The sequence below is a fragment of the Etheostoma cragini genome, chromosome 10 (genome assembly GCF_013103735.1).
Source record: "Etheostoma cragini isolate CJK2018 chromosome 10, CSU_Ecrag_1.0, whole genome shotgun sequence".
NCBI classification, from domain to species: domain Eukaryota; kingdom Metazoa; phylum Chordata; class Actinopteri; order Perciformes; family Percidae; genus Etheostoma; species Etheostoma cragini.
This window is the reverse complement of record NC_048416.1, coordinates 478343-490480: the sequence shown is the minus strand read 5'-3', so window position 1 is coordinate 490480 and position 12138 is coordinate 478343. Positions and strand designations below refer to the sequence as shown.

Genomic DNA, 12138 nt, shown 5'->3' with positions numbered 1-12138 from the left:
CTCTCTCTCTAGGAATGGAGGGTAGTATCTATCTCTCTCTATGAATGGAGGGTAGTATCTATCTCTCTCTATGAATGGTCATCAGACATCCTCTCCTCGTCTCTGACCAATCAGGGATTTATTTTTTTTAACCATAATTTAAAAGTTTGAAACTCTTTTATTGTAAGATTTTTTTCTATATAATTAGACACAAAATGTACTGTATTTGAATTCTAACTGTTGATAGTCCCTAGAAAAAAGGCACAGAATATATCAAGTTTGAAAAGATTTTTGGCTCAAGATGAAATGGATTTTGTTCAACTTTCTTTGCACAACTATGAATGAATATGAAACATTCTGCCCGGTTTTTGATTGTTTTGTTTAATACAGCAAAAATCACATAAAGAAAGAAATAAAGATGCTTGAACTGAAGTTGTTTATTGTAGTGGTTGTGCTTCAGGTTTGCAGACTACGGCTGCATGTTGGAGATCCACAGTCTGGAGCTGCTGCCTGATGGGCGCTCCTTCGTGGACGCGGTGGGGGGCAGCAGGTACAAGGTGCTGAAGAGAGGTCAGAGAGATGGCTACCACACCGCTGATATAGAGTACCTGGAGGACCTCAAGGTAAAGGTTGCAGAGGTCACTTGCCACAGCTCCATCTAAAGAAGATACCGTACATCTTCTCCCCCTTGACGGTTCTCGGGTCTGTGTGTCCTCTCTCTTCCAGGTTGATGGGGGTGAGTTGGAGCTTTTGGAGAGTCTCCATGATAGTGTGTACCAGCAGGCTCAGGACTGGTACCAGCGTCTTGGCAGCCGCATCCGGGATCAGATCAACAGACAGTACGGCACCATGCCAGATAAGGAGGAAAACATTCAGGTTGGAGCCTTCCTTCTAGCTCTGACTCTCCAGCAGAGTCCAGGAACCACTGAGCATTTACGTGTTTATTGGCATGATATTAACATGTTTCCTTACTGACCCTAACAACATTCAAAATGGGGAGTTTTCATTAGATGTAACATGTAGTGGCTAATTTGCATTTCCACTTATTTCAAACCAAGTACTGTATATTAAACAGTCCTGCACACCAAAGCCTGCCTTTGATTTGGAGTTGTTTTTGAATTTAGTTTTATCTATCCTTATTCATCTATTAACATTATTTCAATTTTTTTTATTTTACAATGAAAATGATATCTGCCTTTATTTTTTCTCAAAGTTCAGTAATTGTTCTCATCAGCATCAGTGAGCCAATAAGCATGCAGCATGCTTCTTCTACCTAGATCTAATAATGCTGCTGATTGGCTGATTGTATAGGAAGCGGTATGGAAGTCACGGTACTAGTATCGGTACTGGTATGGAACATTTTGAATGAAACCCAGCCCTGCCTGCCGAGCCTGCCGCTGCAGCCTAAACACACTACCCCCGTTCCAAATGAGTGGAAAGAGGGTTTAAATGCAAGCTGATGCAACTTCTGCCACAGCGGGGGAGCAGTCATTTTAAGACTAAAAATGCTAATAGACTTAGAAAGTGTGGTACTTTATGCATTTTCCTGGTAATCCTGTTTCTATTCTAACTCTTTGTCACGCTCCTCTAGGCCTCGTCCGACGGTCCCGCCTGGTGCTGGTGGCTGCTCTCGGTCCTCCAGCTGGACCCTGCCTATCAAACCACTGTCCTGTCCCTGACCTCACTCAAAGACCGCTTGGGACACCTCCGACTCGTCTTGGAGTACTTCTCTCAGAGCTAGACCCCAGCTATCCATCATCCATGCCACCGAGCTGGACTCTGAAACCTAAAGGCCAAATCATGTGGTCAATAGCAGACAGAACGGGATTTTATAACAAAAAACAGTGCAGTTGTACGGAGTTGGGCTTTTGGTGTTTGAGTTTGCATGCGTTATCTTTCTTGCACCACTTTGTTCCCCAGGAAGTCACGGGTTCAGCCTAGTTTCTGAATAACGGTGTGCTTGCTGCAGCAGTAAGAACTACAGGGCCGACCAAAGATGCTTCATGTTTAGATCCATCTAATGTAGTAATACACTCTTTGTTGATCAACTAAATCAGTTCAAATATTATTGCTAAAAATAAGCACTAGGTGTCACTGTTTGTATTTCTGTTTATTAAAATGAAGACCCTGCAGCATCAGCCAAGGTAATACAGGACACTGGACTATTCAAACCAGATTCTTTACATTAATATAACTACGAGTTGGGAGAAACAGTAATAGCACACACAAATCCTAATGATTTGTAAACAATTTTTTTTGATATTGCTGAAGGGTGCTACTTGTGATGCTTATATTTTACATGCAACTATTGGCCTTGGTAGCCATTGACTATGGCTCATTTTATACCTTAAAAGACCCCTATTTAGTATTAAATCTTGCAATAATAATATAAAGTTTCACATGGAATGACAGCAACAGGAGGATGTTTTGTATGAAAGCTGCTTCTGTGCCTGCTGAAGGTCTCTGGATACAGTCTGTCATCTGGCGGGGAAAGCATTCTGTGAAATCAACAATTAGGAGATGGGGGGGGGGGGGGGGGGGGGGGGGTGTCAGCGAATGGAAGGCATAGCGGCTTTGATTTACAGTACATGGAGCTGTGGGACTCTGTGGTGATATGGTGATGGATGCAGCACTGTCAGCTGGAAATATGAAGTCATTTTTTCTTCATTGGCTGAGTTTTTTTAAATGTCATAAGGCGGGGTGTCCCCCCCCCGATAACAGCTACTGTCACAGCCGCTTCGCTGATGTGGGATTATAAATGCAGCGTTAGTCCAGGACTCTGTGTTTAACATCAGTTGTGCAGTGAAGAAGAATTGAGCTAGGGTGTGACTAGGCCTCGGTGTAGGCCACGTCCCCTCCGGCCGGCCCCTGGTGCGTCTCCCTGTGTGTCTGGCCCCTCTACCACCAGTCATGGTGCCTTTGAGTGGGTGGGCCAACTCTTAAGAGTTTCTACACCACATATATAATGGACTGTGTGTCATTTTTTGCCATTGATTTTTATTGATACAGGGCATTCCATGGAATGTTAAAGCTGAAATCTTACTCATAGTTAAATCATTAACAGATAATTTGATAAATGTGCCATGGATATTCCTTTGTTGTGTGTTTTGTAGGAATAGTTTGGGCACTGTGTTTATGTTTGTCTTCATAATGGACTCCGAGGTCTTCAACCATCCTGCCTTTGTATGGTGGACATTGAACTACCAGCTTTTTGTGGCCAACATATCACTCTGAACAGTCAGAATTAGGCCAGCCAACGCAGTGATAGATTCAGCAGTCCTACTATTGTGATGCTGTCGATATAGCTTAGAAAAAAAGGGGTTATCATCAGGCTTGAAATGCATAACAATGTCCCAATAAAGGCTGAACCAGTGAACTACAGTAACCTACAGTACATCACCAACTAGTGATGTACTGTAGGTTAATCACAGCAGTTGGGCTCATATTGGTTTACAGAACTTAATCTGCACCAGTGTGCTATTTGAGTTTATGACAAAATGCTAAATATATTGGAAATATAAATGATTCTACCCTCATGTTTTGAATCTAACTGTTGGCCAATTTAATTTTTCATTTGCCTATAATCTGTCAATAGGGTCAACTATGTATTGCAGAAGAGTCCTGACTTTTCATCTCTGCTAGACTGCAGCTGTGGCAGACGTCCGTCGGCCGTAGTTATAAACTGTTATTAACGTAGTTATAACTGGGCAAAATGTCCTCCGAGGCCCTGTGAGAACGAGCGTCATGTCATTCTCACTACGTGCTGCAGCTCGCAGATGTTGGCTGATGTGGTTTGATGGTCACTGCTCTGTACGAACGACGGACGGCCATGCTGTTCTCCAGACTCTACCCCCCCCCCCCCCCCCCCCCCCCCCCCCCCCCCCCCCACACACACACACACACACTACAGCAGTTTCTGTCTGATTGATTCATTTGTAAGCCCAGAGCAGTAAATTATCTCCATCTTGTTCCTGTGTTGTTTGGCTTGGCCCCTGGATGACTTTTTAAATGTTATTATAAATACAACTTTTCAAAGCAAATTCTGTGTTATGTTCATTTAATGTTTTGTCTTGAGGATTTGAATTTTAGGCAACCAATTTTTGGGGGTCATTAAGGTGGCATTTAATATAAAAAATAAGCTTTTTACTAAATGTCTTTTTTAGGTTTTCCCTTTAACTAATTTTTTTTCCCTTGGTCTTTAAAAAAAAAAGTGTATTGATTTTTTTTTACTGCATTATATGCTCTGCAGCACTTTGAGATTGCTGTAATGTAAAGTGTAATACAAATCAAATGTAGTAGTATTTTTAGCCAAATGGAAGTGGCGTTATCACAATTCAGTGCATGAGAGAAAGTGGCAGTAAGGAGCCTCACACGCTGTAGCAAGACACTTTGGCATTGCAACAGTTGTAATTACTGAGAGAAGGGAAGAGCTGCAGCTGCAGCAGAGGAAAAGAAGCCTCGGGTTTGCTCTTATGGTTAGACAAAATTCAAATGAGAGTGGGTATTCCTACTCAGTGTCCAGTTGGATGATTATATTTAACTTTGACTGACAGCCATGGATAAATTATATGATTTCAAAGTCACCTAATTTTTAATCATAATGTCCATAATGATACATCATGGGCCATGTGTATAAAATATTATCTCTCTGATGTATATTTGTTGAGATTGAAACAGTTCTAACAGTTGTATCCAATCCAGACCGACGTGTAATCCAGTGCAGATCTGTCAACAAACCATCCCATAAAGTACAAGAACACAATGCAAACACATGCTAAGAGCAACCCCTCCACCAGGGGGCAGTCTGTAGCTGTGGAACAGGACAGCCCCGGATGGAGTCATACTTGACACCCCAGTAGAAATCTCATAGGAGGATGGCTTTTTGTACTTTGTAAAGGCTCACGATGATCAAACAAGTGTCACAAATAGGGTCAAAAGAGCGATTCTGGCTGGCACGGAGAACCAATCATCCCAAACAAGCTGGAAGGAAGTAGTTATTTCCAATGCAGCTGAAAAGAACATGAATTAGTGAAAGAAAAAGGATGCGTGTGTGTAGGTGTGCACACCATCCACCCCACTAAGCATGAGAAGAAGAAAAAATGTTGCACAAGTGAGGCACGTTCCCTGCCAACGTCCTGTGCATAGGAAGCAGGCAGATGAAAAGAGGTTGCAGTGGCTTCAGCAGGGCTCTGTAATGCAGCTCAGCGTCTACATCAAAGCCCATTACATTTGAAGAATGCCACAGATTTTCTGTACTAAATTGATCCATCGGCTTGCGCTGACTCCCTGCTTGTGTATGACGGAGTAAAGATGACAGGCGTTTTGTAGGAGTTATCGCATAGGGGGTACCAGCTGTGGCTGTGTGTGTTTGATGTGTGCCTGTTCTTGTATTTCTGCTGTTAAGAGGACCAAATTCCCTCACAGGGAAAGAAAGTCAGATGAAGAAAATGATCTACAGAGAGGATTTTAGGCTAGTTTTGAGTTAGAATTTAGGTTTAGGATTAAAGTTGGAATAAGGTTTAAGCTGAGAAGTTCTACAGCGAAAATTCTGGCAATACTTTCAGTCCATTAAGGCATATTAATACAAATTAGTGTGTGAATATTTAATGAATATGGAACAACTCACTAGAGTCTCCACTAAAATAGAGAGAGCATCAGAGGATGTATGCAGCGCTGTTGTCATAGGAACAAAACCCAGCCAGTCAGAGCTGGATGTCAAGAGCAGGATTATCAATTAGGAAATTGAGAAACATTTGTCTTTGATGTGAAAGGCATTTTGTTTACCTTACTCAGCCTGAAAGACAACATGCAGGGATTAATTCCTCACAGATAGTAGAAGTGGTGAACTGAAGGGGAGAGAGGGAAAGAGCTCAAGGTGACAAATCTGTGTGTGTGTGTGTGTGTTTTCGGCAGTGCTCAGTGCCCGACTTCTTTGTAGTTTTTTCCCTGATAAACCTTGCTTGTTTCTTTATAATCCCCTAGAGAGTCAACACGGTGATAAAGCCACCAGGGCCTCAGAGAGCCAGGTAAACACCTTGGCTACCGGCCTCCGTCAGCTCCATGGGACACATCATGAAAACCCTGACATAAAGAAACAACAAAACGCCCAGGATGGAGCCAACAAAACTCTTTCCTGTCTTCTTCTGAAAGCTATTTGCTTTCCTTCCATAAAAGACACTTATGATTTGTGAGGCAAACAAAAGAATTGACCTTCCACGGTGCGTGACTGACAGTATATCGCCTCAGAAGAGATGGATGAGATATCTCTGCACCACAACAAAGACCGCAATGTGTTGAGAGGAGGAAAAAAAACACAAGAGTCCTTTTATTTTGGTGACTGTAGAAAAGGGTATATATGTATATATTTATATATATATATATTAAATATATATAAATGAAGCAGATAGGATCACCTGCTGGGACATGAAGGACTGAAACAGGAAGCGGAGAGGGTTGGGGGGCTCTGCTGGAGACATGATGTCACGAGACTGGCTCACTGATTCGTGGAGTTACCGCCTGCTGAGACATCCACCTGGTCGGGTCCTCACAGCTGTGTAAGTGGATGTGTGCATGTTAAACTGTCAACACTTACAGTATGTCTCGGAAGGACAGAGAGAGACACAGAGCCACATAAAGGAGGAATGCTCCAAGCTAAATGACATAAACCTAAAGTTTTTGTATTTTGGACATTTAAGACATGCAAAGATTAGACAGATAAGATAGATATATAGACCGTATTTCTACTTGATGGAGCTGTAAAACATGGAGTCTGGAACATTTCAGTGTAAACATCAATCTCAGTGAAGAGTAGGAACAAGCTCATAGAGAATATATATGTGACACTGTCATACAATGAGATCATTTGAAGATAGAGAATTATCTCCCAACTGTACAGTTCCCCTCATCTAGATAGAGTGTTTTAACATTTTTCGACCAATTGAAAAAAAGATAGAAAAAAAAAAGATCTCTAACCTACTGAACACGTACCTGCCTAGCACCAGAACAACAGACCGAGACTGGCCTATTGTAGCAGAAGCTAAAGAGCCAGATATTTCCCTCAGGAACTGGTGGAGACCAAAACAGAAGCAAAAGGAGAGTTTATAGTGGACTTATGTTCATCAGGTGGTTCAATGCCCCGTCCCACCACCCAAAACATGGATGTTAGGGTAGTTCTCCTGCCAGTTGCCCTGATGGGCTCCTAGTGAATACAATGGGTTAAATGCAGAGGAAACATTTGGTTTGTTTCCTATGTGAGTACTAAGAAATGACAATGAAGGAATCTTATCATATCCATCTCACAATCAAGACTCCAAATGAAAGCTTAAAGGGCCCATAGGCTGCTAATTTTCAGGTTCGTAACTGTATTTAGAGGTTGTGCCAGGATAGGTTTCCATGGTTTCATTTTCTAAAAACACCATATTCTTGTTGTACTGCACATTGCTGCAGATCCTGTTTCACCCTGTGGGTTTAGGTCTCTGCATTAGCTCCAGAGTGAGACGTCTCCCTTCTATCCTATCTTAGATGGGAGCTGCACATGCTCAGTAGCTCGGTAAGATTCATCAGCTAGATAACTCTTTCTCCAGCTTTGGTCAGTCCAGGGCAGGATCAGCTGGGAGACTTCTTCTAGACCAGGGACACAACAGGGACAGGAAGTAGAACAGGGACAGGAAGTAGAACAGGAAAAGGAAGTAGAACAGGGACAGGAAGTAAAACAGGGACAGGACGTAGAACAGGGAAAGGAGACTGACAGCTCACCCGGAGACTGAAGACAGAGGACATTCAGAAACCGGATCAGAGGACATTCAGAAACCGGATCTCACTCAGACCACCATGGATGTTTTATTCCAGTCAGTATGCGTGTGGTAGCATCAGAGACACAATACAACCCCCCAAATCCTATAAATAATATTTGATTTGAATTCTTTTTTACTTTAATTTTGCTCTGGTAGTTTTAGCCATGTCACTCCGAGTATTTACAACTTGTTCTGCCCTCAAGTGGACAAAAATGACAAACCAAAACCTTTTTTTTTTTAAAGACTACTGCTTCATCTTTGTGTCGAAGGGTTAACTTAAACCTTATTCCAAGTTGTTTGGTCAAACCAGTGACAAGAGCTGTTGACTCCAGTGAAATGAGACAGCATATTGTAGAGAAGGCAACATTCTTCTCTCTCTAAATGAAAGGATCACAGGAAGCTGGAAGCCATGTGACACACATACTTCTTGATGATGACCATCTGAATGATAAAAAACAGTATGAAAGATCATAACTACAAGTTAAAAGATAACGGAGAGGATAATAGTTGTGATAAAATGGTCATCTTTTAAAAACAAATGATGACAGAAAGAAATGTGTGTTTGAAGAAAATTAAGAGGATGCAGGAAAAGAGTTGGGGAGAAAAACGAGATAAAGGACAGAGTGATTCAGAGGACGGCTCAATCTGACAAATATGCACATTTCAGTAAATAGAGTAATATCTGTCTGTTTCATCTCATCGCCCAGTGGTCAGGATTTACCCGGCGACAGGTGTTCACAGCGTCCCTCACCTTGGCTGAGTTGGGGATTTAAGTTTGTTGCAAAGCAAAGGTGTGTCTGGAAGATAAGCAGCCACGTGGACAGAAAGAGCAGGAGCCCCAGCTGAGAAAGAGATCCTGTTTATCAGGTCTTATCATTACAGTAAGTCCTGCAACAAAGGAACAATGTGCAGGGAGAAGGGAAAAGTCAGATGTGATGGAGATGAAACGAAGAAAGAAAGAAACAATTACGTGTTTTTTCCCCTTAAACATGAAACCTAGACGCCATCAGCACAGGGACCAACTGCTGATTTAAAGCTCTCTCTCTTTCTCAGACTGGATGTTCGGTTGTTATGGAGGCGAAGCGGTCGGCCTTGGTTACCGTTACATTGGTAATCTACTCACTGGGCATTTCTTAATTAGCTCACTGTTGGACGCAGCCATCCTGTGTACTCAGGGATAATGTTTAAAAGTGTGTGTATGTGTGTGTGTGTGTGTGTGTGTGTGTGTTATAACAAGACATTGTCCCATTGTTAGCTGGTTCAGCTCTGTGGCGTGCACTTTTCTCCCGTTCGGGTGGGTGTGTGTGTGTGTGTGTGTGTGTGTTTGTTTGTGCATATATCCATCCTTCAGAGTGTGCATGTGAGTATATCCAGCCTACATCCTCCCTGAGGCTGCTGTACAAACACTTGACGTCAGCATCCATAGAAACAAACCAGGCTCCCGTTTTCTTAAAGAGCCACTTAGTGCTCGCAATGAGACTCATCTATCAAGTTGTGTTAAGAAAGCTGAAAATGCCCTCAATGTGAGGCTTCAACCACTAAACTAATATCATGAGTCTACGTAGAGTTTCCAACACAACAACACAACAATGTGGCCATCCTTGATACTGTAGATAAGACCCATCGGTCCTGATGCTGAGTGACATGGCCTGGATCAGCACTGTCACATCGGCCTCAGTTTGAGCTGCGTGGTCCCACTCAAAGACACTAAGGTAGAGGGATGGATATACTAAAGTATATATACTATATATATATATATATATATATATATATATATATATATATATATATATATACTAACCCTAACCCTATACCATATTAGATTTGTAGTAGTAGACTAGTTTATCTTTTAGTTTTTCTTTATGTACAGTATATATGTATATATACATATTTATCATGTTGTGGAGGGAGCGTTAGGAGACTATTTTGAAGAAGCGTTTTAATAATACATGCTTTCCAACATCTGATGAATATCTGTCTTTTATAGTCTCCTACAAAGGGAAGTGGAAGTGCAGCTTCTCTCTGGGATGAGAGAGAAAGAGGAAGCTCACTCTTTGAGACTGCAAGCATGAAGTGTGTGCGTGTGTCAGAGTGTGTGTGTGTGTGTGCATGTGAGTGTGTGATTGAGTGTGTGTGTATGTGTGTGTGTGTGTGTGTGCACATTTGTGTCTGAATATTCACATGCCACTGTGTTTTGTATCTATTTTGCATGAGGGAACACACACACAGAGACATAATGACAACACTCACAAAGACTTTAAAGCAAATTACAAAGATGCAAAATGATTCTAAAGCTAGTGAGATAAAACACAAGAGGAGACATTCAAGCAATGTAGCCATAGCATATGAGCGGGAGTATACACTCTCCCATGTACACACAGAAACATGTGCTGGAGCTTTGTGAACGCAGTGTGTGTCTCATGTGAGGGATTTTGAGAAGATAGCAGTGAACACAGTGCAGGATGTCTGTCATCATGGAACACATGGAGAGAGGAGTCTGCCTAGACAGCAGCATTGACAGATTGCATGAATAATTTAGGAACAAAGTGAGAGGCCTCATAGACCTCTGAATCACTACCAGTGACAGCTGCCTGCTCTGACTTTGGCTCCTTGCTCATCTTTTAATGCATATTATTTCCATAAATCCCCTTTTTTTACGTCTCTAAGCAATGTACGGACACAAAGAGTACGGGGGTGGTGAGTCTCTGCCACGCGAGCAGGGGGCTACGACTTGAGGGACCAAGCAGAAGGATTTTGGATACCAATAGCACTGTAAGTTTGCCCCCATAGTTTACTAAGTAGTTGAAGCCACAGTGGCTGAAGGAGGACCTGGACTGGAGATAAACCTCATTCCAGAGCTCCTGTAGATGAGGAATTACGATATGGTCTCCAAACCAATCACATGTAGATCATCAGCGTTTTGTAAAGGGTAGCAGACAGTCTTTATTGATTTGGGATTTTCTGTCAGATATGATTGGGGATGGTGATTAGTAGGCAGAAGGAGGAGGAGAGCGAGAAGAGGGGGAGAAAGGAAATGAAAGCTGGTGCTAAATGTTTCCAAAGTGGTTGCTGCATTGCAGTGGTCCGGTCTCAGTCGCAAACAAGACCCACATCGGTGGTGTGCTTCAAATTTAAAGAAGCACATGTCGAAACTCTAGCTGTTATGATAATTTACAATCTTGGTGCTCCCCCGACCCTTTCATCAGCGGAGACAAAAACAACTTTTAACAGCAGTTATGCCAAATCATTATTTGCATTTCCATAAATCATCTCTAGCTTTGTTTATCATATCATGGATTTGGCCAGGAGAAGTACTTTGCAAGTAGATGGAACTGATCAATCTTTGTTTCTATGTACTATGATGATATACCACAATGCTGCTTACATGAGAACTCAGTTTGTTGCATTAAATGGAAACACTTATTGTTAAAATAATAATAAGAAAATATTGTTTTTTACTCTACTGTTTATGACACAATGACAACTTTAGTGACCAGTTTCTTTGAAGTTTAATACGTTATAAAGCGTATGATCATCCGCCTTTATTGACCAGTATAAGTAGTTAAAGGTTGCTTCAGCTTGACCAAGTACAATGCTGCTTATATGTTAATATAACTGTCATTATAATTTGCACTTTTACTGAACTACATTTTGAAATCCAGGACTTTAACTTGTAAAAGTACATTTATCTTGTGGTTTTGATACTTTTACTAACAGTACAGTAAGCAAAGGATCGGAACACTTCTTCTAGCACACATTTGTCTCAGTGACAATATATCTCCCAACCAGTCGACATCTACATGACCTTTCTTTTCTCAAGCTGGCTGACTTTTCTTTACCTGGATTCATTACAACATGAGCAGCTAAAGATCCAAGACTTCTTGACTGGTTAAAAACCCAAAGAGCTCACTGATTGGGCCGTTATCTGATTATTATATGGGCAACAGGCTAATTATTTATGAAAACTGCTTTGAGAGTAAATTTGTACATTCAAAATGTCAGTAAATTAGATTTATACACATTACATATACACAAAAGTTGGTAGGGATGTGACAAAGTGGCCCTCTTTACTGCACCATGTTAGAATTTAAGCCACGCTGCAGGGGTTGAAATATTCACTTGAGCTCATGATTAAAGAGGGTTTATGAAAAAGCCTGTCTGGCATGTGTGTGTGTGTGTGTGTGTGTGTGTGTGAAAAAGCAAGAGAGTCACAGAGAGAGAGAGAAGGTGGGATACGGTAGTCAAGAAGGATTGCAGGCTGCAGCTTCAATGCCTGCAAGTGTTTGGCTTGATTTGAACTTTGGACAACTTGCCCGGAGAGCAGTGTCTTCAGAAGTGTGTTCCAATCCACTTCTCCATGGCAACC

At 41.8% G+C, this 12138-nt stretch overlaps 1 protein-coding gene across 4 annotated transcripts in view; it reads left to right on the top strand.

Annotated features, from left to right (window-relative positions):
• lonrf1 (LON peptidase N-terminal domain and ring finger 1) overlaps positions 1-2061 on the top strand; it is an 11193-nt gene extending 9132 nt beyond the window's left edge. For all 4 annotated transcript variants that reach the window (XM_034882996.1, XM_034882994.1, XM_034882997.1 and 1 more), the window contains exons 10-12: positions 440-602; positions 706-855; positions 1571-2061. In XM_034882996.1, the coding sequence (XP_034738887.1) occupies positions 440-602; positions 706-855; positions 1571-1720 (463 nt within the window). In that variant the 3' untranslated portion in view covers positions 1721-2061. The remainder of the gene's footprint in view (positions 1-439; positions 603-705; positions 856-1570) is intronic.
• The last annotated feature ends 10077 nt before the right edge of the window (positions 2062-12138 follow it).